Source organism: Gavialis gangeticus, unplaced genomic scaffold (genome assembly GCF_001723915.1).
Source record: "Gavialis gangeticus isolate Ggan-Ray unplaced genomic scaffold, GavGan_comp1, whole genome shotgun sequence".
Classification (NCBI taxonomy): Eukaryota; Metazoa; Chordata; order Crocodylia; family Gavialidae; genus Gavialis; species Gavialis gangeticus.
The window spans coordinates 8,372,195-8,396,455 of NW_017729000.1; the positions used below are offsets into that span (position 1 = coordinate 8,372,195).

At 45.6% G+C, this 24,261-nt stretch overlaps 2 protein-coding genes across 10 annotated transcripts in view; one reads left to right on the plus strand and one right to left on the minus strand.

Annotated features, from left to right (window-relative positions):
* Positions 1 to 1,488: 1,488 nt before the first annotated feature.
* Positions 1,489 to 16,308, minus strand: LOC109289926 (thymosin beta-11-like). Of its 4 annotated transcripts, none has more exons than XM_019506220.1 (3): positions 4,076 to 4,176; positions 3,057 to 3,164; positions 1,489 to 1,839 (listed from the first exon to the last, which is right to left on the minus strand). In XM_019506220.1, the coding sequence occupies exons 2-3, from the start codon at positions 3,154 to 3,156 to the stop codon at positions 1,796 to 1,798; spliced, it is 144 nt and encodes a 47-aa protein (XP_019361765.1). In that variant the 5' UTR covers positions 3,157 to 3,164; positions 4,076 to 4,176; the 3' UTR covers positions 1,489 to 1,795. The 4 variants fall into 4 exon arrangements, with proteins under 4 accessions (XP_019361765.1, XP_019361767.1, XP_019361768.1 ...); XM_019506222.1 differs by having other exon boundaries at positions 4,070 to 4,092; XM_019506223.1 differs by lacking the exon at positions 4,076 to 4,176 and adding an exon at positions 16,229 to 16,308 and having other exon boundaries at positions 1,491 to 1,839.
* Positions 16,309 to 16,323: 15 nt separating this feature from the next.
* The window catches only part of FAM13B (family with sequence similarity 13 member B), a 91,287-nt gene continuing 83,349 nt past the window's right edge, over positions 16,324 to 24,261 (plus strand). For 4 of the 6 annotated variants that reach the window (XM_019506213.1, XM_019506218.1, XM_019506217.1 and 1 more), the window contains exon 1: positions 23,860 to 23,900. The gene's annotated coding sequence lies outside the window, so the exon portion shown is untranslated. Of the gene's footprint in view, positions 16,417 to 23,859; positions 23,901 to 24,261 lie in introns of those variants that run through there. The other 2 variants (XM_019506215.1, XM_019506214.1) reach the window with 2 other exon arrangements.

Here is a 24,261-nt window from a genome sequence, read left to right on the forward strand (position 1 = left end):
ATCATGAGCCTGATTCTCACTGGAGTCCATGGGAGTGGGGAAACTTCCTTCTGAAGTAGACCTGATCCCACAGAGAGTAGTGGGGAAGGCAAGTCTGAGGTGTTTAGGCACAGGCATGTGAGTGCTGTAGGTCAGGAGTGAGGAGGGCTGGGCTGGGAAGGCTTGCCTAACCAGCTGGCCCCAGTCCTTTGCTTTAGTGGGCCTGACATGCTGGGATGAGAAGTCCTCAGTGCTTTCGTATCCTACCCAGGTCTCTTGACCCAGCCCTCGAGGCAAAGTGCATGCTTTAAACCAGGGCAGGTTTCTAAGAGTGCCTCTCTCTGGTCAGTGGCAGGTCTCACAACAGATTGGGTTGAGTGTGTCCATTCACATGAGCTGGAGGCTAGCCTGTGGGACTGCCCTTAGACTGAGGGCTTGGGAGCAGCAGCGGGGATAAGCCCAGACAAGCCTCCTGGATGAACTTCTGCTCTACATCATGTCAGCAGAGAGCTGTGCCCAGGCCCTGCCACGGATGTGGTATGGACACGCCCAGAGAGGCCAGACCCGTGGCCTAGGATATGCGGGACTTGGAAGACCTTTTGAAGGATCTTTCCCTCTTAGAGCGGTCTCTTCAGAGACCTGCCACAGAGCCAGCTGCACCAGGGGGATTTTGGTGATTAAGAGCATTTGTATACTTGCATAGACCGAAGAACTTGAGATAAATTTTTTCCACTGGCAAAAGCTGTGTAGTTTGCCATTTGTAACACACTATCTGTTTGTGTGCACAACGAGGATTGCTTAGCATGTCTACTCAATTGGAACCGTGCTGCGTAACTCCCCATGTGGATGACCTGTACTGGATTTAAAGAGACTCCCCCCACCCTGGATAATTTACTCTGCTAAAGGGGAATTACATTGGCATGGCTATGCCAGTCATTTCCCCTGAATAGACAAGCCCTGAGTGAACTTCAGTCCTGCCTCCCACTAGGGGGAATGTGATACGCTGCCAAAGCAATTAGAGGAAAGCAGTGATTTATCTGGCTGCACGGGATTGGTTCTGTTTTTAATATAGAGAAGTGACCATTAAGTTGAGTCCAGACATGAATTGCTTGTCCAAGTCTGAGGGATAGTATCACAGGGGCCTCTCTTACTCAGCCCTGTCACAGACACTACTGCCACAGCGGGGAGTTTTGTGAAGAACAAAAATGGGCATTATCTTGCCGCAGGGCTGGCACTGCCTCTCCTTCCTGCAGGCAGAAGGATGGCCATCCATGGATGGGCTGTGTCTGGGGGTTGAGGGAAGAGTGGGATATTTTAGGCTCCACTCCATTTGCTTGCCTGCGGCTTGCAGCTGGGATTACTCCCCGCCCCATCCTCACGGATAGTGCTACTAGGCCACAATGTCATGTCCATACAGCGCCCAGCACAGTAGGCCCCAACCTGCCTGAGGCATGTAGGCACTATTGCAATGCTAGGCAGGATTTGAAGCGTAAGCCTATCAAAGAACAATACTCAAAAGAAACCTGTTTATTGTGAGGTTTAGAAGCCAACATAGTTATGAAAACCAGTATTGTTTCTCTTAGACAAAGCACATTTTTGGCAAGTAGCGGGGTTCACACAGGGCTTCAGGGCACAGTCTCAGGACAACAAATGCAACGAGTTCTTCAGTTTCACAATGTTTCATTTAAAAAACAAAACAACTCTGCTTCCCCAGACAATGAAAAATAAATGGATATTAAATTAACAGGCGACCAACAGTGAACTGGGGGGGAAGAAAGGAAGCCAAACCCCACAGACGTCTGTCACATCTTCAGTGTTATGCGCAGGAGGTGCTTTCGCTTTGCTTTTCCTGTTCGATAGCTGCCAGAAAAACACAGGAAACAGTGTTGTGAGCTATGGTCCTCCTCTCACTGTAAAATGGAGGTTTCTATAGAAACCTTTAAAGCCAGGGGACACCCCTGATTTCTCTTCTGTGTTACGATGACAGCAAGAGTCCCTTACAGACTTCAGTAGGCATGCTCGCTGGAGCCCTCTCCATGCCCATAGGGAAGGCCTGCACTGTGTGCAGGATGTAGCATGCAAATGTTCCTTCCTTATGGGACCCCGATTTTGGGTCATGGGGGCAGGATTCAGCGTGACTCAGTGGCTGGCACTAGTGAGCCAGCATGTCAGGAGGTTCTGGCCCCAGGTGACCTTGCTGGGAAGTCCTCAGTACTAGGAGATGCTCAACAGTAAAAAAGATGCATTTCAGCTGAGCTGGTGAAATCTGGCCCCACCCCCATGTCTCTGGAGACTGCTAGTTGGATTCAAGGGTGCTTCCTTTTATAAGAAGAGACTTTGACTTGCTTTCTGCCCAGCAATCTCTCTCTTAAGGAAACGGGTCACTGAGGTCATGCAGGAGTGTGCGGGGGCTGACCTGGTAACTGTCTAACGCTACATACAAACCACACCTACAAGCAAACCCTGGACATGGGAAGGTCGGTCAGAGGATCCTGCCCTAGGAAAAATGACAGGGTGCTGCAAGCGAGTTAAGGAAAATGTCCTGTTCCCTATGGGTTATAATCGGCCTCCACTCTATCCTGGACTTCTCTGACTTGCTTCATTGTTGAGAATTGAATATGTCTGTGTGTGACACCTGCTGTCCAGCAGGGGGTGTTGGCGTGCGCCATGCACACGCGCAGGTTCCTCCATGTGTGCCAATGCAGTTCTCGGGAATACTAGTCTGCTCGACAAGGGCCTCTAACAATAGAACTCACCTATGCGTTACGGCTGTGGAGAGACTGGGGGAAATATTAACCATAGAAGGACTGATTCTGCTGCCTGTTGAAATTGCTGGGAATTTTGGCTTCAGGGGGAGCAAAGAGCAGTCCCATAACGAGTAATAATGTAGCAGACAAAAAATACAAAGTCCGTTATAACCGCTTTTTGTGATCAGAGGCCAGGCTAATTTGTCATGCAATTTTTAAGGTCAGAGTCTAGGTCATTATTCCTATGGTTAATATTAATTTGGCATATTATTTACAGGGCATGCTATATGCTGGTTTGCCCTGTGCGCAAATAACCTTAAAAGCACTTACTTTCTTTAGTGGGCAGTGGATTTTTCTCTCTGGTTTCTGTCTTCTTCAGTTTAGTCTTGTCAAACGTTTCAATTTCTGCAAAATTTGGCTTGTCGGACATGATGGGTCCTAACAAAGGAAGGGAAAAAAACACGCCCAGGGTTTTATTAGCTGGGGCCATGATATGAGCCAGACGAAAAATATTTTCTGCACTAGAATGAAAATAATGTTAGATTTTTTTTAAATAAAAAATTTAACACATGCTTCCTAGATTGATTCAGGCAAGAGCTCGCTCTCTCTCTCTCTGCTTTGAAAATTAAAATAAAAAAAAAGATAAGGTTTTTGTTTGTTAAATCTTTCTCCATCTCTCTAAGAAGAAATGTCTACAAATCATATTCTAAATCCAGGGAAAGACATTCATGAAAGACAGTATATTAACTTTCTTATTTGGCACAATCCATAATTTTTTCTAAATATTGATAACCACAAAACCCACTCTAAAGCCAAAAACCTAACCTGAGAATATGGCTTGAGTAATGATTAATAACGGATTGGAAATGAAGAACAAAATAAAATATATATATTTCCTGTAGCATATTTTGAATACACACACACACTTTCTTTCTGCTGGCTGCTGTATACAATTGTGCTTAACAAAAGGAGGAATCCTTCACAGAACCCTTTGTTTCCTCTCCCACTCAATATTCAAGTCGCATGCTCAATGTTTTTGATTACGCTCTATTTAAAAAGAAAAAAAAATCCAGTGAATGTACCAGCTTTAAACACTTCACCTGTCAACCCCCCCAGGCTAATTGCCGTTTTTTTTAATTGCTATTTAGGATAAAATTCATCCCACATACAATTCCACTGCCTTCAATGGAATTTCCATCCCGGATGGCCCTGAGATTTCTGAGAAAATGATTCCCATCCTTCTTCTTAAGTTAACCTGATTTTTATTGCTACCGGCACCAAGACAACAGAAGCACAGATTAAAAGGGGGGGAAAAAATGGAAAAGCTACTAAAAGCCACATGCCGTTACCGTCTTGCTGCTTTCTCCTCAGCTGCTTCGCGACCGTCTGAGCCAGTGTGAGTCTCAAAAGGTCATGCTAATCCCTCCCTCCCCCCCAATCCCATCCCAGCCCTTCTTTATTAATATTGATAAGTTTGCTGCTAGGGTAGCTCAGCCCTTAAGGCAAAGGACAGATTATTGCTGCAGCAAGTAGAGGAAGGAGGCTAGGGAGAAGTCAATATGCACACACAAAAATGGAAGTAAATCCTGTGTCGTGCCTTAAAGTACCAAAATAAGGATATTTAGAATTAAGGTTTCCTGCCTATCCTTTCCTTATTTTCCAGTGCCTGTGCTATCAGTTGACATAGGACATGCAGTTAGAAGAGTATGTGTAACTGCATGTCCTGTCATAGTGTTCAGGTCCCAATTCAATAAAGCACTTGAGCCAGTACTTAAGCCCCTTTGACTATAATGGAATTTAAGCACACGCTTTTGGCTACAGTCTCCGACCAAATCTAGAGACCAGCGAAGACGAGTGGGTTGCTGCTAGGACTAAATAATTATAAATAGGATAAAGCATCTTCTCCCAAATGATACCATGGTTACAGAGCTGCTCCTCACAGCTGGGATGGTTTTCAGAGCCCTCATACAATCTTATTGCATGGAAGAAGACTTGAGAACTGCCTATGACCGGGACCTCCTCCTTTCCCTGGATGCAAATTCAGCCGCTTGCACATATACCATGGAGCTTCTTATGCCATTTGCATAGCCCTACCCTACATTCAACCTGTCCAAACCTCATGCATGGCTTTAGTTCTACTGCCAGGGAATCCTCTTAGCCCTTGGGACATGCTCAGAGAGTGTTGTCACTGAGCCACGTGATTTCTGGGAGCCCTCCACATACTTGGCTCAGCCTTGAAATGTGTATTATTGTTATGGCGGAATGGGAGCGCACAGCTTAGCGAACAGGCTAGTAGCCAACATTACAGCAGCATCTGTTGGTGTTGCTGCATTGAAAGGTGTATCAGCATCTCTGAGTATGAAATCCACCTTCAGTAGTTTTCAGCCAGGCCTACTAGACAAGCCTGCTTGAGGAGTAAGCCTCTTTTTGGCCAAAATCTGGCTAGTCTCGGTTCAGCTATTACATGGTTGATGGCAGAGGACTCTTGGATATTTGGAGTCTAATTCAGAGCCCACTGAGATTAACATGGCCCTTTCTGTTGCTTTAGTGGACTTGGGAGCAGGGCTTGATTGAAGCCAGAGGCTGACTTCTGTACGCTGAGAAAACATAATCACCGAGTGTGTGTTTGTAGAGTGTGCCTAGCCTTTTGTCCCAGAGGCAGCTAAATTACAGCAATGAGCACAACTTACCAAGTACACCCATATGTGTAATCCCTTTTATCTATGAGGCTTAATAAATACCAGAGCCCTCCAAGCCACTTACACTCTCCTTAATCCACCTTCCTCTCCAGGCTCTGAGACAGCAGGCTTGCCATATGCCCTAGATTACCAGCTGAATGGGGCTTTCTGCATGTGCAGGGTCCATTTTTGACATGTAGAACCAAAACTAAGCGGCAGCATTTGTCTCCTCCTCTCCACCAATTATTCAAAAATAGAAATGTTTCCAGCCCCAAACACAAGGGAAGGAGCGGGAAGACAGCTGCTATGTGAACGCTAGCTATTACCCACAGCTAGGATCTGGCATTTAGACAGCCTTTAAAGGGACACCATCAACTTGTTATGCAAGCGGGCAGATGAAATGATTAGAAGTACCACTTAAACCCCTGAATTGTGCTTCTTACAATATGTTGCTCTTACAGGTAGCAGTTGGGATTATGATTGAAGGCACGGGCTTGTGTTTTTGGTGTGTTTTGCTTCCTGCAGTTGAGAGCAATTTGGCCAGTGTTTCAGGAGGAACTGAGTCTATGCTAAAGGCCAGATTTGCCCAGGCCCAGCCAGAAGGGCTCAGCACCCACAACAGAGGACAGCCTTTCAGAAGAGCTCAACAGAAGAGGTACTTGTGGCTTTTCTGTAGACGGTGTGAGCATGCTGAGAATCCAGCCTCTCTGCTGTGGTGTGCTGCTGGAAACCAAGCTCTCTGGCACCAGTTCTGAATGCTGAGACCTCTAGGACAAATCTGCCCTTCTGGGGAGAGCCCGTTTTACAGTTTTCCCTGTACAGTTGGTCATCTCCCCCTTCCCCCCACATCTCACTGCCTCTGCAGCTCATGCAACAATGAAAGAGTTCTTGTTTCTCAGTGACTCAGGCTAGGTCTAGATGGTGAAGTGGCAGTGGTGCCGCTCAAGCATGTGTGCTGCTGTCGAGGGGCTCCTCCCTAAACCAGAAGCTGTGTCGCCACAGCAGAGCTGGCAAGCTAACTGGCACAGCCATTCAGTGGTGCCCCAAGTACCATGCATCGGTGGATATGCTGCTTCCAGTTTAGGAAGCTGCCTGCCTACAGCAGCACAGTTTTTGAGGAGCGGCCCCAAAGATGCTCGTTTTACTGAGGTCTGTTTGGTTATAGGCTGAAAGTCTAGGGGCAGGAAAAGGATTTTAAGATCCATTGTTTCTAGATAATTAGCTTTCAAATGGGGATTCTTTTGATGTGGCAATGGCAAATGGATATTATGCAATAACGAGGAAGGAGATGTTCTTACCATCCGTTCAAATTAGTAGCACCCACAAGTATAACTAGCACCTTGACTGCAGAATGATTCCTGCCTAGTTTCCACAAGTTATTAGCATTTCACTTGCGCTGATCGAATGAAAGTGTGGGAAACCTCCTGCTTGCAGGCTGCTCCATGTACCATGTGCCATTTATTTTCTCATAGGAACCTCTGTGCTCAGGCTGGTGCAGGGACGGGTAGATGGACAGTACCCTGGGTGGAGTCAGGGCTTGTGTCACTGAAGATGCCTGATGAAATTTTGTTCCTTGCAATTCCAGTGCAGCTAAAAATTCCTGCTAACATGATCAGCATCAAAATTGTTGGCATGAACTTGACGCTTTTTGTCACTGGATTCCAGAGCTATTGACAACTCCTGGAACTACTGCTCCACCAGCGAAATTGTGGGGGGTGGAGGGAAGAGTAGGAAACCAGTGCATTACTGGGGAGAGGAAAAAAATTGTCATGGCCAGTGGAGCAACCCCGCCTCCTCGTTTAAACAGAACAATGCTCTAGGATTTGTTTTTTCTGGTCAGCAGGAGCAATGAGGCTGTATGGATAAGGTCACATATAGGGGAAAATAGTCTTCTATTTTCTAGCAAAAGCTGCACTTTTATGTCAATCTGCTTTAAGGAAATGAAGGTCTGAGTCAACCCTGCTGGGACTGGACCCTGTGGTTCTAGTGAGTCACCTTCAACATAGAGCACCAGGCTACTGTGCATTGGTCTGACACGGAGGATGAGACACGTGCACCCCACTGCCCCCAACGGTGCCAGGCAAGAGGTAACATTTATAGGGTGCTTGCGTGGGGAGGACCATTCCAAGGGGCATTTGAGAGAGGCTCAACAGGATGGAGCTTCTCTGCTAATGGGCTTGCCTTGACAGGATATTCTGGCAAAGCAAGAATATCCTTTCTGGGAACTATCCTGTCATGACCCTTTTTTGGGTGTAGCACTTGTAAGTCGTGGAGAAGGTGGCCCACTGAGAGGCCGTGAGGTGCCAAATTTCAGTGAAGCTAGAGAGGGTGTTGTGATGAGATGGGGGATTTCTCTCTGGCCGGGTAATGGCTAGTTATAATTATAGGAATTGGGTTGCTTGTATCTCTCTGGAGAGAAAGGGGGTTAAAGCACACTAATGCGAGCAGCTGCTGAGAGGAACAGACGCTGTAGCAGATCAGAGCCTGAAGCTGAGCCAGTAAGCTGACACAACTGATTTTATAATCATGTTAATGCTGTCTTGAAATAACACACCCACTCAAAGATAAAAGTGGTTTCGTTTTAAAAAAATATTGTGGTATTTCTGGTGTTGAAGGCCAAGAGTTCATTTGGAGAGGCTGGGAGAAGCATGCCCTCTCATCTGCAAGGTCAGAAACACTGGGTCTGATCCCAGATCAGTGAGAACTGAGGACAATTGCTGCATCCCAGGAGGGGCCCAGCCCCGAGCAGGATTGGGCCTGTTAGTGAGCATCAGCTGTCTCGGGTGCGGAGTGGAATAGAAAAAAATAATACAACTTCCCTCCCTGAAAAGCTTTTTTTAGACCTCTTTGTACCTTTTGTTCCATCTGCCTGCCAAAAAAAATATCCATGTTTGGGAACAGAGATGGGTTCCCAGGCTAGGAGACAATGAATCCTGGGTGTGTAGAAAAGGCTCCTCCTGGCAGTGGTCTCCCTTTCTATTGCTATGCTGCTAACATCCAGATTGGTTGACACTGGTTCTCCAGTGCATGCTCCTCTTCTTAACTAGGCCGTTTCCCTTCTTCCTTGGCTGTCAAGACTTGCCTATCATCTCCACTGCTGTTTATGGATGGAGGGAGGAGAAGAGAAGAGTCCTAGTGTAGAAAGTCCTTCTGTTCTAGCTGCTAGTTTCAGCCCCATGTTAACTAGGAGTGTTCTGAGATTATTTGCAAGACATGCTTCTGTAAATGGCTTTTGGGCCAAGGCTATCTACACTGAAGCTCCCTGAGGTTAAATGGGGTGGCTGAGGTGGAGCCACACCCTGGACCCTGAGGTGGAGTTGTGAACAAATATTCAGCCTGTTAGTGAGATCACCACTTTTTTGAGGCCTAACCTCGCAGAAACTGAGGATCACTACAGACCTCACTCACCACCTTCTATTCTAAGTCCAAGACACGTTCCTTGACTAACAAATGCAGCTCGTTGTCCCACTCTCTTTCCGTGCTTACACTTCAAACTCTCCACTGCATATGCTTCTGTCCTGGGGAGAGTGAGGATGCAAGTACTTGACATGTGTGTTGCGCTCAGTGTACAGCTGGAAGATACTTGCACTAGCACAGTGCATGGGGTAGAAGAATGGATACAGAAATGTTCTTTTAAAACAATTTCCAATCCTCCGCCTCAATCCTTTAGTGTCTCTTCTTTCTTTCTCAAGACAGGTTTTGGTCAGAGCTGCATCTCTTCCAATTAATAGCCATGAAGAAAGAATGAGCTAAAGAGGCCTTGGGTGACCAGTGATACATAATTCACTTTAACCTGGATCATACTCCTAGAAATTAATGCAGTACTGTTGAGTTTCTTACAAATTCTCCTGTTTACTGGCAGTTTAAAGCTGCTGTCTTGTATTTCATTTAAAATCCCAGAGGACCAAATTTTGGAGCTCAGTGTGCAGCAGGCTTCATTGATGATGCTATATGAAAGGCCTCTTCCTTGCTTGGCCAGGACAGCCTGTAAATTATACACTTAATTTGTCCATTGCAAGGAAAAGAATTAATGGTTGTCACTAATGATTCCACAGTTCCTGCTCCCAGCTGCTCTGTATGATAGGGTAGTCAGTGAGCCCTTCTGCCGTTAACATCTGGGGCACTAGGAAGTGGCTCACTTGCTAGGTTTGAAATACCAGCTCTTGCTCCACAACAGACCCCAACCAGTTCCAAGTGGTTAGAAGTCCCTACTGCAGGAGAAAAAAATTAGGCTTTGGCCTTAGGTAGATGAATCCAGAAACTGTTAGACATTGCTAAAGGAAACAATATTGATCTTGAAGCAGGAAAGACTACAAGCACAGATAGTCAAAAAGTCTGAGACTGAATTGATTCAACCTTCGAAGGTAGTCTAAGCTGTGCAGGCTGAACCGATAAGCAAGTGAACAGACATTCACTTTTGATTCTGTAAGTGCAGCTACATGCCTGCAGTGGCCCAGGCCAGAAGCCAGGGGGTCCTAGAGCATGCTCTCTGCTTGGCTGAATTAGACAGCTTGGACCAAGGCTAGCCCACCCACCTTGTAAGGGGGGGGGTGTGCAGGGAGGTGAAAAGCCTCCTGGGATGCTGGAGGACTGCAAGTTAACTTGAATCTGGAGGGGATCTGGGAGACAAATTCAATAAACCGATTTAACTTAAGTCAGTGACATCTGATACTAGTTTCATAGTTGGTAGGGTTGGAAGGGACCTGAGCAGATCATCAAGTCTGACCCCCTGCCATGGCAGGAAAGAGTACTGGGGTCAAACGACCCCAGCGAGGTGATTGTCTAGCCTTGTCTTAAAGACTCCCAGGGTAGGAGCCAGTACCACTTCGCTTGGAAGTTGGTTCCAGATCCTAGTCACCCTGACAGTGAAGTCATGCCTCCTGATGTCTAATCTGAATTTACCCTCTGCCAGCTTGTGACCGTTATTTCTAGTCACCCCTGGTAGTGTTCAGGGGAACAGCATGGAGCAGGCTCGATTAATTGAGTCTGCTGGAATATGGTAATTATCACACTCCAGCAGTCTCCTGCATCCTGTGTATAAGCATCCCTGCACTTCAAAATTGGGGGGGCAGGGGGGCACTTGAACTAAAGCTTGTTCAAACAAACTTTAATTCAAGCACCTCCACTGCCATTTTGAAGTGCAGGGATGCTGATACATGAAATGCTGTGGCACTTAGGAAGGTCATTGAGTCCAGCCCCCTGCCCCAGGGGCAGGAAGTCAGCTGGGGTCATAGGATCCCAGCAAGATAAACATCCAATTTTCTCTTGAAGGCACTCAGAGTAGGTGCTTGAACCACCTCCGATTAGATTTAAAGTGCTGCCCAGCACTACTCCCGGAGCACATGTAACAAGTGCCCTTAAATACAGCACATTAAACAAAAGCAAGAGAAAGGAACATGAAAGCAGGTAGCGTTGACGCCTTAGTTGTATCCAATGTACACATCGTGTGTGTGTCACTGTTTGGGTGACACATTAAAGGCAAATAGTTGCAATAGTTCAGCTGTGTGCAGGAGTGGAATGAAAAAGATTAAATTGTCCTTTAGTTAATCTAAATTGCACATGGGGTTGAACTGACCCCTACCCAGGTCCAGGATTGGGGGATCACCATACAAGTGAGTCATAAAACAAAGTTTGCCCTGCGCTCCTAAGTGCTCCCCGTCTAGTCCCAAGAGACAGCTTGAGCCTCTCTAAAAGCAGGAAGAAGCTCTCCATGGTGAGAAGGTTTATTTTAAGAATGAAAGTAATAACGTAAAGAAGCATAATTCATTTACTCAGTTTATGTAGTGCTAGCAAATTTCATGCCAAAGTGATATTTAAAATACATTTACATGGGAATCATCTCATCTAGTGATTAACAGCTATTTTGAAGGCGGTGTCATGATAGCATAGGTTTTGCTGTGAACTTGAGAAGAATACCTGGCTTACCAAACCTGTAGGTAGGCAGGTGGACAAAATGTCACCATCCAAACTGAATTCCAGCCATCAAATCCTACTTTGAGGTGCCATGGGATTTATTTTTTGTTTAAGGACTACAGAAAAGAAAGAAGGAAAGTCTTATTATCACTTAAAAATGGAACAGGAAGCTATTATCTTAGATCTGGGATCTTTCACAGACTTTCTCTGGGATCTTGGGGTAAGTCTCTTGCACCTCCTGTACCTTAATATCTTCCCTCAAAAAATGGGGATAACACAGGTATGGCAGAGCAGCTCCGTTCCCTGGGCAGCCATGACTCACTGGGCAGTTCTGGTTGCCTCTATGCTAATGGCAGTATTGATTGTTTTTGTGTCTCCTTTTCCCAAAGATGGCATCCACAGCTACTGCCCCAGTCACCTGCCTTCCCAGTTGTGCTATCTGGAGATGACGTGGATTTGCCCAGCTTGCTTGGTGTTGTGAAATGCCATTTGTTAGTAAAGGGAAACATTTAAAAAATGATGTCTAGATGTCCCCCTGGAGACACACTTCTGGCCCCCTGGGCCGGATCTTCATAGATCCCCCAGCCTGCATTGATATTTGTGGGTGGTCCTTTTTCCTAGAAATGAAGCTCAGGGTGACCCAGCAGTCAGAATAGGAGACCACTCTGGTAAATCCTGACCAAGGTGTATTTCTGTCATCAACTAACAGGAGCAAAACCAGTGGTCAGTCTTGGGACTTCGTCGCTCTTTTTGTAAGCAAACAAAAGGAAAGGAAAGAAACTCTGCAAAGCAGCTGGCCAGAAAGCTTTGGTTGTTTGTCAATTCTTCTTTGGAGCAAAAAGGTCTTTTATGTGCCAATATTTACCAGATATCAATAGGGAGAGTCCAAGAGAGAACTGGGCACACCTAGTTCCCACACCTAGGGAGGTACATCAAGCAATTCAGTCATTAGATGGACAGTTTAAAAAAAGGTAAATGTTTTGCTGATGCAAAGTAGTCCATCATGAATGCAAATCCTGGCATATATGATATGGGTATTAGAGTAGATTAAGTATCTTACCGTGTCTCAGCATACCGAAGGACCTCAGAAATCTATGATTCAGTGTTAAGGTAAAAAAACAGAGGTATTGCTGAACAAACTCTTCAGGTTTGGTTGTTAATGCAGAATTGATTAAAATGCCAAGGTACAGTATTGCAACCTGCGCTAGGGATTTCGCTAGACTTAGCCAAAAGTGGAAGGCTTTTGGGTGGAAGCCACGTTAGGTCACACCTCTGAAGTTCAGGACCAATGGAAACAATGGTGGTCCCAGTTCTACTGTGCTTACATCAGTGACAATAGGAATAATTACTTCTGAAACCAATGTAATTACACCACAGAGATATAGTTATCTCAGAATCAGCCCTACCGAGTTGCTTAATGGGTGACTAGCCACGGAAACTTTGCAAGATTCTTGGGCTACACACTGCGGTTATGCTTGTGGGATGAAAATTGTTAATATAGAGTGCCATAGCCCCAGGTCTGCTCTCAGAGGAGATCTACAATGCAGCATAGTGTAGAGATAGTTTCATAGTTTCATAGATTTAGGGTCGGAAGGGACCTAGTAGATCTTCTAGCCCGACCCCCCGCCAGGGCGGGAGAACAACAAAACCCCAAAACAAAAACGGGACTCAAATGAGTCCAGCCAGGTAGGCATCCAGCCTCTTCTTAAAGACCCCCAGGGTAGGGGCCAGCACCACTTCCCTTGGAAGTTGGTTCCAGCTCCTAGCCGCCCTAACTGTGAAGTAGTTCTTGTGGATGTCCAATCTATACCTCCTCTCCATCAGCTTGTGCCCATTACTCCTTGTTATGCCAGCGGGCGCTAGGGGAAACAGCGTCTCCCCCAAACCCTTCTGGTCCCCCCTAGTGAGTTTATAGATGGTCACCAGGTCCCGAGATACCCAAGATAGATTAAACGTCTTGGCTTGGCCACCAGGTACAGTCTGACTGGAAGCAAAGCTCAGTGCAGGCTTGTCGGCCTTGTAAAGGAAGGTAATTTAAAGTTAGCTCTGGTGTCTCTTAAATTACCCTGCAATCTGCTACAAGTGGGAGATCTGCAGAATGCCATGATGAGGTAAATAGAGGCACGTGACCTTAAATGGGAAGGGGCAAGCTCAGTAAGGTGAGGAACAGGGCAAGCCCTGCTGCTGTGATGCCTGCTGCTTGGCTGCAGGATTGCTGTGTGAAACTTTCCTTTCCTGTGTGGTTGGGACTGCACTTGGAGATCTGTTGCCATTTTCTTTTCTCCTTTCCCCTCCCTGGTTTTCAGGAGGTTGACAAAATGCCCAAACTGCCTCCAACTTTTGAAGATGGGGGGTCAGAACACAAAAAGAGCATACGGATGGGCAGAAAAGACTCAAGAAGGCAGTCTGGCACTGCATATGTCTGCCCCCTACAGAGAAAGTAAGAGCCGTCTGAAAGGAGGTGGGGCGAGAAACTGGCACAAAGAGGTGAACTCGGAGCCAATTTAGAGCTGGAATAGAACATCTCGCACTGAAACAGAGAAGCCCGTTCCTTGCCTGCCTACCTGCCTGCCATAAAGAGCCGATAGTCTGGTTCTCTTTCTCCCCCATCCCCCACTTGTGTTTTCTCTGTCAGATTTCCTTTAGTTTTACTCCTGTCAACTGGCCAACATAGCTGCAGCAGAGCCAGCTGGAGTCCATTCCCTCCAATGTATCATCAGCAAAATTGCTGGCTAAATTCTGATTCCAGTATCTTTATTGTTGGCAATGAGGCTGTAGAAACGAGAGGGAGAACACAGCTTGAATTTCACGCTGCACAGCGCTGAACGCTCACCCTGGAGCTAGAAAATCTTATTAAAGGTTAAAGTGAGAAAATCCGCTGTGGAAGCGGATTGACAGCAAATAAATAGAGACCCCTGAAAAGGTCACTTTGCTTGACCATAACCTCTCTCCCCCGTCCCCCTCCCAAAGCAACTAATAGAAAAAACCCCCAAAAAACAGTTTTTGCAAAGACAGAACAACAGATATCACTAAATGGGGAGGGGGGTGCTGGAGATCATTTAAAATGATACGTTGTCAGATTTTTTTATCAGCAATGTTGTGACCGATTACATAAAAATATAGATAGGTAAAGTTAAGAATCTAAAAGAAAACAAACCAAACCAAAATCTTTCAAACCCTGTAAATTATGTGATACGCAGTTAATATTGCCCTCATCTGCATGTCCTTTCCTCTTCCGTATTACAAGTTCTTTCTGAGAACAGACTCTTCCTGAATCGTTTTTTCTTGAGCAGATTTTAATTTCCTTAATGGCTTTAATAAAAGCCATTAGTGGCGGACACTCTGTTATCCAGTTTTGAGTGGAGCATTGTAACTTCTGCCTACAAAACGTTGTTTTTAACATTTTCCAGTGTGATCCTTTGTCACCACTCTAAGTTCCTAGTCTTTCCATGTAATGGCTTAGAAAATTTGGGCTTAAGAAACTTTGTGTATGCTGGGGGGCGGTGTTTAATAATATTCTTGTAAGCACTGGCATATGTACCATTTGCAAATAAGAGGGAATGGTTGCTCCCAAAATTGTGTTTTGATTCTGAAAATACAACTCTTACCCCTCCAGCCGATGGTCACAAAGCAAGCAGAAATATTGTAAAAAAAACAAAAGTGACACCTCCTTTTTGTCTTTGCACAGTTATACCGTAGAGTGATGGTTAACCTCCAGCCTGCGCATTGGTGTCATGCAGCCCGCAGGGTCCGCCCTGGAGCTGGTAGCTGCCTGGCGGGGAGCGGTGGCAAGAGTCTCTGCTATGACTTCCCAAGCGGTGGGAATGGATGAGGTGGGGATGGCGCACCAGAGTGCACCTGTGGGCTGACCCTGTGCTGGATCTGGCCCATGGCTCAACCCTGCCTGCGGACTGGCCCCGTGCTCACACAGCCCATCAGGCCAAAGGCTGAGCACCAGTGCTTTGGACCAGAGGTGCTCGACCCCCGGACTGCAGATCCGCACAATCTGGGCACCCCACGGCTCTGGAAATTTGCCGATAGAGCAGTTGTGGCAACAACAATTGCCACTGCCAAATTCCACGTGGATGGGGAGCCTTCCCGTGGGCCGGCGCAGGGCCTGATCCAGGCACCGAACCCGTGGGGGATCCAGCCCACGGACCCGCCCTGTGTTGCTCCTTCAGCCTGGCGGGCCAGGAGTGGACCCTACCACTTCCACCCTGCGCCATGGTCTTGGACACCCCAAAACAATCCCAGGCAGGCTGGGAAGGCAGTAGCTTGTGTCTGCAATGGAAGGGCAGGGGCAGGGGGTCTGCCTGAGGGGGCAACTCCCCTCTTCATGCCTGAGCCTCCTGCTTCATGAGGGCAGACATGGAGAGGCGAGTTACCTCCTCAGGTGTCCTTTGCAAGGGGTCTCTGAGGAGGTAACACCTGAGGGGGTAACTCCACTCCTCGTGTCTGCTATCATGAAGCAGGAGGCTCAGGCATGAAGAGGGGAGTTGTCCCCTCAGGCGGACACTATCTTTTGAAGGGGCCCGTGAGGGGGTGACAGACATGAAGAGGGGAGTTGCCCCTCACGTGCATTGAAGGGGTAACTCCCTCCTCACGCCTGAGGGGGGTGGTAGTGACAGGCGCAAGAGGCTGAGGGGACGCGCCCCGAGCTGGCACGAGATACCCGCTCAGGTACTAGGCACCTCCTCCACGGACCTCCCGGCCCCGCCACCCGCGCCGCGAATGCAGTTAACGGTGGCGCGGGGGGTCACTTTGAGCCCTGCCCACGCCGGCTCGCCAGGCCCCGCCCCCTGCCCGCGGCACGTGACCCCAGGGAGCGCGGGCAGGGGGCGGGGCGGAGAAGCGGGCGCGCGGTTGCTCTTGTCAGTCAGCGCGTCACTTCCGGCAGCGGCCGTGGCTTACGCTGGAGGCACCCGGGGCTGGCGGACAGAGTTTGCGCGACGGAGGGCCCCGCGGATCTAGGTTGCGCCGGCGGCTGGGCGAAGCGCGGAGCAAAGCGAGGGTGCCGCAGGGGCCCGGGGCGGAGCGCGGACCTACTGCTGCTGCCGGCGGCGCTGAGGACGGCGGAGAGGGAGAGTCACCCGGCAACGGTGAGGGGCGGCACTGCGCATGCGCCGGGGTTGAGGGGCGGGGGAGAGGAGCGGCTCAGGCCTGCCAGGGGGTCCCCCCCCTCCCTCACCCCTTCCCTCCCTCCTCTTTTCCCGGGCCTCCCTGCGACTCTGACAGGCTGCAGGGGGCCTGCACCCTGCCTTCAAAGGGGCAGCTGAGGTGGGGGCATGCTGGGGGGTCCAGACCCTTCAGGGTTACACCTGAGACCCCTCCCGTGTCCTCCCTTTTTTTTTGCTCCCAAATCGCTGCCCCTGCTGCACTGTCCTTCTATACAGCCATGGAGGGGCTGCACTCAGTGCCCAAAACGAGGAGAAGCGGTGGCGTCCAGAGAAGTGGCGCACCAGCTCCTCCTGCCCTGCGTTCTAGCTCCTCTCCCACGGAAAACGAAGGGAAACCCAACGTATTAAAGCAGCTGGACTTCATTTCCGAGCAGTGCTCAGGGAGGAGGTAGTTGCCACTCAAATGCGTGACGAGGTTTTCTTGGCAGGTTGAGAACATGTTTACCCTCTCGAGGGCTTGTGAGAAAAATCTCGGTAGGCGAGTTGGGACGGTGGGCCTTTTGCCAAAGTGCCAGCAGTGCCTGCCAGTGCTTCGAAAGGAAAAGAAAATAGCTGTATATCAGTTGGAGGATGGAAAATTCAGGAATTGACCTGCTTTATTTCTGGGCGTTTGATAAATGACTCCAGTTGTCATGCTCTTTGGGTGTTTAACAATGCCTCCTAAATTCATTGAGCAGTTGGAAGGTGCTTGGGCCCTTCAGCGAAGAGAGCAGAATAAGAACGTAGGTGGGACAGGACAGAACCAAACCAGACCCTGCTGGGTTCTGTAAAAGAAGGAAATATCAAGATTTTTCTGCTATCTAACCAGTTGGTCAAGTCTCTATATATGAATATTGAGTACAGCCTTACTGACCATACTTAATGTACCTCCCAACACCCCAGTATAAGGGTGTGCTGTTTCCTGTTACATCAGATCCCTTTTTAATGTCATTCAGGGAGCATAACTTTTACACTAAATTGTGAGCTCTCTGTGGCAGGGGCCATGTATGTTTTCTGTGTTTGCACATTGTTTAATACCATGGTGTCCTGGTTTGTGCCCTGGAAAAGTGAATCCTACAATAATGAAAATAAATCCAAAGATTGGATGTATAAACAGGTCTTCCTCGCTGATGCCTGGAAAATGTGCTCAGTCATGTTAAGAGGAACAATTAAATAGAGTCAGTGGTTTTTATAGCTGCTTCCAAGGAAACGATCAGGGAGGAGCCCAGCAGATCTGGATGCCTTTTTTGTTTAGTCCTTGGGTGATAGCATCTAATTCCCATGTGCTCGGGAGAGGTTCATGTCTTAACTATGCTGCTGCATGTTCTGGTTTGGTTCTCTTCCGTTTTGTCTTGTGTATGTTCTTATTTTTCTCTCGTAGGGCTTGAGCAACTTCCAATTGCTCGTTAAATTCATGTGGTGACGTTCCATTATATGTGGTTTAATCTTTATGCAAAGGGAAGATTCTGCAAATAGATTAGCCATTTTAATACATGTGCTGTCATACTTTTTGCTGTAACAGCTTGATTCCTGTGAGATTTGCTTCTGTTTGAATGTCTGCTTTTGATCTGGAGTCAGATGCTGATAGCCCAGTAAGAGGAGTGCTTGCTTCTGAAGTTCGTAGGAAAGTGAGCACAACCTACTGTGCTCTGGCTGGCCAGAAGTTTTCAAATTTGGACGTGTGAAGGAGCATAAGTCTCGGTATATTTTCCTGGAAAGGAGCTGTAGATGGAGGCAGAAATGACATCCAAACAGAATTACTTAAATTCAGCACACAACGCCAAATAGGTTCTGCTGCCAGCTCAGTGCACAGGCTGTGGAGATAAAACAGTTAGCTGTTACCCCACCATTGAGTTACAAACTCCTTGAAAGGCTACTGTACACTGTATTGTGGAGCACAGTATCCTGAAGAGTAACACACGTACACATACCAAAAAATAGCTATTCATTATTACACCGCAACAGGATTTGTTATTTTATTAACACAATCAGAAAACAGTCTAGATACAGCTATGACAGGGTGCATTTTTAGCATTGCATTGCACCACCCACATGCTGAAAATAAAAGATGTATTCATTGTAACCAGCTTCTGGCTTACTTCTCTTTTTAGAACTGATCTACTCTGTGGTCCTAGGGAAATTACCATGCAGTACAAACTGTGCAGAAAAATTAATCTGTGATTAAATTTGTGTAGGTTCTCACAGACGATGCAAAAATCCGATCGGCTAAGATTCAAGTTCAATAACAGGTTAAGAATCCTGTTCAGAAACCTGAAACCAGTTCATGATTCTACTAAGACCTACTGGCTACACTATGTTGCCACTTTGAAAGAAAGTGTAGAGCGAGAATTCGGGTAGCCTGTTGGAGAATGAAGGATTGACTTGGAAGCAGCCACAAAGTGGAGTTGCCAAAAATTAGCTAATTTTTCATCAACTGAAATAGAATAGTTATTCTCGGTCAGAATTTGACTTCATGAGAACAGACATAACAAATCATTCAGCAGAGTGCTTTTTAAAGTGGTGTACACCTCAACCCTTACCCTTTCACATGTTTCCAAACAGCATTTCTGCATATAGGAGCTGAGGGAAATGGCAGCTGTTCAGAGGGTTGGCATACTTCTTTCAAAGATTTTCTTAAGAACACGCCTCATTCTTGAAACCAAATAGCAGAGACCTCGCTGGATCTGTTCTGGGCATTTGTTTTAAGTAAAGTGCAGTGGAAGCAAGTAAACTGAATTTTAAATACGCTTTTTGCTGTGCCTCTACTGTCACAGTAGCAAAAATAATGAAGACCCAGTCCATGGACACACGGTACACAGACAGAGCTCTATTTTAATTTATTAAGAATAAGATTTAAGACTAATTGTATGCACTGGTCATATTAATCACTTACTAAAAGCAATTGTAAAGATTTTTAACGGTGACCACTCTGTCTATAAGAACAGAATGTCGTAGAGCCAGTAGGTTGAGTATTTACACCCTGATCTGCTCACACAGAGCTCTCTGCAGGTGAAAGTATGAATGACAGGACAGTCTTCTACATACAGTATTAACACTTTGTTTTATGTGTGTTTGATTATATAAAATAATACTTTTTATTAAAGCAAAAGAAAATTAAACTCCCTGTGTTGATGGGTGTAGATAGCAGTGTGTCCTTCCTTCTGCCCTTCCCCTAACTTCGTGGCTGTGTGTGTGATTTGAGGGAATATTTGTCTTCTCCTTAAGTGTTGGACTTCACAATTAATTAGTGTCCAGTCTGTCCTTGCCTTCAGCCTCCACTGCTTTAATCTCTTCAGGTCACTTCTGTTGTTTCTCCTGTGTATCTTATACCTTTGCAGTTTTGGTGATGTCTGCAAATTTGATTGTAGTTGAAGTTATACCAAGAAATGCTTGTCAGAGGAAGAGAGCTGTCGTATGGCTTCAGTTCCCTTTTGCATGCACGCCCTTCAAACACAGCTTTATTCTGTAGCTATGACTTTGGATTGTTGCAGTCAAAAATTTGGAATTGTAGGACCGTCTTTCGTTTTACTGGCTTGTGGTTGTCCCCCTGACAAGCTGGAGGAGAGGTACTTATCTGTGAGAGGTACTTTATCTAAGAGGAGAGGTACTTATCTGTGTTAGTCTGAAGTCAAGGTAGATTTGCACCCGCAAAAGCTTGTGTTATGGATCTCTGATTTAGTTAGCCTGCAAGATGCAAATTGCTGTGCCTTTTATTGTAAACAGGCCACGCTCCGTGTTTTGTGAAGGATTGAGTTTGGATGCATGTATCTGTTCCCTTCTCCAAGAGGGGAAGTAGAAGGCCAAACAAAAATCTTTGTAATAGGATATCTTAATTTATTATAAATAAGTGCATTATATATTTATAATATGCTTTTTTAGGTATTTGTGTAAAGTAACTTGAATTCTGAACAGAAGTCAGTCTTGGCAGTAACACTTACTAAGCAGCTTTGTTGTCAGAATGTGACGTTCTCAGATTAAATAGGTTTACTGAACTTTTCTTCCTGTTCAAAGGCGAGTTGTATCATTGTACTTTTCAAAATGCTATAACATTTATTAGCTCTCTTTTTTTATCTGATGGGGTGGCAAGTGCAACGGCTTGTTTGATGGAGTGCAATTTTACATTATAGAGCAAGGAAGACAAATATAATTAACTTACATAAAATACAAAAGACTCGCTTGTTATGTAGTGACTTTTTATGAATAAGATGGGATCTGTGCTAGCAGTAAGTTCCTTTTATAATTCTGCACATGAGTGTTGGTAGAAGCAGCTGAGGGGGAGAACCTGGCACAGTTCAGTGGTGGGTGTACAGCAGCGAGCAAACAACCACTTGTGTTTTCTGATGTTTGGTGGTTTCATTTAATTCAAATTCATTGCTAAAATAGAATGAAATAGGCATGTTGTTTTAAGTTGATTAAAGGCTATTCATTTTGGGGAGTTGAGCTAGTAAGTGAATATAAAATAGTATCTTTTAATACACTTATGTGTAGATTGTAGATCTTTCGCTTTTTCTTTTTGCTTGGGCTTTGGCAAGTCTTTAAAGAGATTGCAGTATTTTATCAGTGTACTGTTTCTAAAAGGAATGCCTCACATTGTATAGGATATATATGTATATTTAAATCTGTGTTTGGGTATCTTATTACCTTTACAAATGTGATATACACCTGAACATTATTTAATACTTTTTTTTTCTGTGTAACTATTATAAGCAATACTTATCCCTATTGATAGTCACTAGATACTGTACCTCTAAGGGTCTACATTTTTTTAATAGTGAAGAAAATGGAGTACAGATTTATCCTCTTGCAATAAAATGACTGGTGAGTAAATTTGTAAGGAGGAGAAAAAATTGTATTATAAAAATAATTGTTATAGGTTACTAATCATTAAATGGCCTTCCTTTGTTTAGAATTAATTTTGAGGACATGGGGTAACACTGCATAATACATTATTTTTACCCCTCCCCCCAAACCAAAAACATTGACCAGTTGTTATCGCCTGTGATATTTACTCCTTAGTAATGGCAAATAGGTCAGTTTAATCACTTTTAATATGCAAGATTTAATTCTTGGAATAATAGTTTATTTCTGATAAGTACAGATGTGTTTATTATTATTTGCCTACATTTCTTTTGTCATATTGCTAGCAGCGTATCTTCTGAGCCTGAGCATATAGGGAAGAACTCCATTAGTGGGAGATGATCTAATACTTCTAGTTCAGTAGATATCTGGTGTTTTGTATGTTCATACATACCCAGTTACAGAAAAAACCAGTGTGGTGTACGTACTTCTCTTGATACTGGACAAAATTGCTGAGGCTTGTTTCCTTACAGCCAGTGAATTCCAGTTTAATTAATTGGGGGAAGATGTCTGATGATAATCATGTTAAGAGGGTAGAGGAAAAATAAATATTCGTGTGTATGTGTGCGCATAGTTTAAAAAGGCATTTAAGGTAACTGAACTGGAAGATGGGCTCAAACTCTCTATATTAGAGTCTGTACTTGTTTAAAATATCACAAACTTTATCAGAAATCCATTCTTAGACCAGGCTGGTAGGTATAAACTATAATGGGATTCAAAGTGTCACTTGAAATCAATCCAGCCAGACAGACTTTTCAACTAAAGTGACTTAAATTACTGTTTTTTTTGGTCTTGATACATGTCAGGTTTCAAGAAACATTATTTAAATATCTTTTTAAAAAAATTAATCTATTCTTGTCTTGCATTTTGTATTTTTAAAGAAAAGAGAATTCTCCTTGGTTGAAACTATCATTAAGAAATGTTGTTTGGCACATAAATTTAATCTTTGTATTAAATTTGTTCCTTTTTGCTAACCAAGGTAATAACTACCCTGTTTATAGTTATTCAAGCAGTTACACAGGTTAACATGTACAGTATAACTTCATAAATCTGGATATAAAAAAAATCCAGAACTCTCAAAAATCCAGAGTAGCGGTGGGCAGTCCCGGAGTAGCGGAAGGGGAAGCTTGCACATAGCGGCTGCCACCTCCATCCACCACCCCACGCTGCTGCTCCAGTTTAAAAACCTGGAATTTTCGAATTTCCAGCAGCTGCTCTGTCCCAAGCATGCTGGATTTATGAGGTTATACTGTATTTTATTCAGAATCCTAACTTCTTTGTTTTATCCACTACTTCTAGAAATGTGCTGTTAACTGCTTTCTGTTCAGTAGACTTTTTTTTACTTGTGATTTCTGTCTTGCTACTTTTTTTCTTTTCAATTCTAAGTCAACGTCTCACTTGTTTCCTCCATTTAGTCTAATTTATTGATTGCTAGCTAAACAGCCTTTACCCAAATTACTTGCAGAGTCTTTTTGCACAACAAAAAATGAGACTTGCATTTGCTAAAATGTAAATACTAATTGATTGGAAAGACAGAAAATGATATAGGTACATAATGCAGTCCCTGATACTGGACATACTTGGAAATCTGAGGCTAGCCTTAATAGAGCAGTTCTGTCCAACTCGTGGTCTGCGAAGGCTCGATATGTGGCCCCTGAAAGCTTAGTATGCAGCCCATGGGCTCCCCACCCAGCTGCCACTCTTTCTCAGAGTTGCTCCTGCCCTGGCAGCTGAAACTGGGTGGGTATGCAACTAGAGCGCTTGCGGCAAAAAAGGAAGCTGGGCTATCTGTGCTGCAGGTGGGTAGTGCATGTGGCCAGGGAGAGAGGGAGAGTGCCCTGCGTGCAGCAGGGATGAGCCTGTCTGTGCTGGGCAGGGAAGGGGAAGCTATTTACATATGGTGACTGTGGTTGGGAGACTCGGAGCTAGGCTGTGCATGGGTGGAGGGATGGCAGCATTGGGTAGCCTGTGTGATGCGAGAGACCTGGGGAGTGCCTGTCTGCCCCCTGCATTGTAAAGCGCCTGGCTGCCTGAGAGTTGGACAGCCCAGTGTTAGAGGTACATAACAAAAAAGGAGCACCCCTTTAACTTGTTAAAACTGGAGATGTGGGGGAATCAAAGATGGTGCATCTTTAATTATTTTAAATTTGAGCTTAAATATTTAATAATTTCCAATTTAATTTTAAGCAAGTTTAGTTTCTTATAAAATATTTATATAAAATCTGTATTTTGGATTTTCAAAATGTAGATAATTTTTATTCATGCTTAAGTGTATTGTGTGTTGCGTTCACCCGCGTAGTTAAATTGTCTGTAGGAAATACTGTGTGTAAACTGTTACAGTCCCATAAGTAAATATAACTTGCTCTCCTTCATCCTACACTTGAGAAAATTGAAATATTTTTATGCACTCTAACATTATGCACCTTTTTAATTCTAGCTGTTTTGTAGGAGTACACCGATAGAGATTTTGGGGGGCGATACCCATAGCCGATTTTTAAGGAGGCATATCATCTGATACTGATCTGATTTCTGATACACAGCCCAGCAGCTTGAAGAGTTGTGTGCAGCTGGTAAGTCTGTGGTGGAAGGGGAGGGGAGAGGGAAGGGTCATGTGGGGGGCAGATCAAGGCCCCTGCAGTGAGGGAGGAGTGGGGCAGGTGCTGCCCAGCTGGGGCGGGCCATGGGACGGAGCCACGGCTTTTCTGAGGGGTGCAGGGTGTGGGGTGGCTCCTACCTGTGTGTGCATCCTGGGAGGGCATGGGAGGGGACATGTGGGGCTGTGCTGGGCTCTTCCTGGTGTGTGGGGGAGGGGGATTGGGCTAGAGCTGTGCTCAGGACGGGCATGGGTGGTGGCGGTGGTGCTGGGAAGGGGGCTATGGGTGGGGGACTAGGGTGAATTTTGGTGTGGCTGTAGCCACCCTGCCCTTCCTA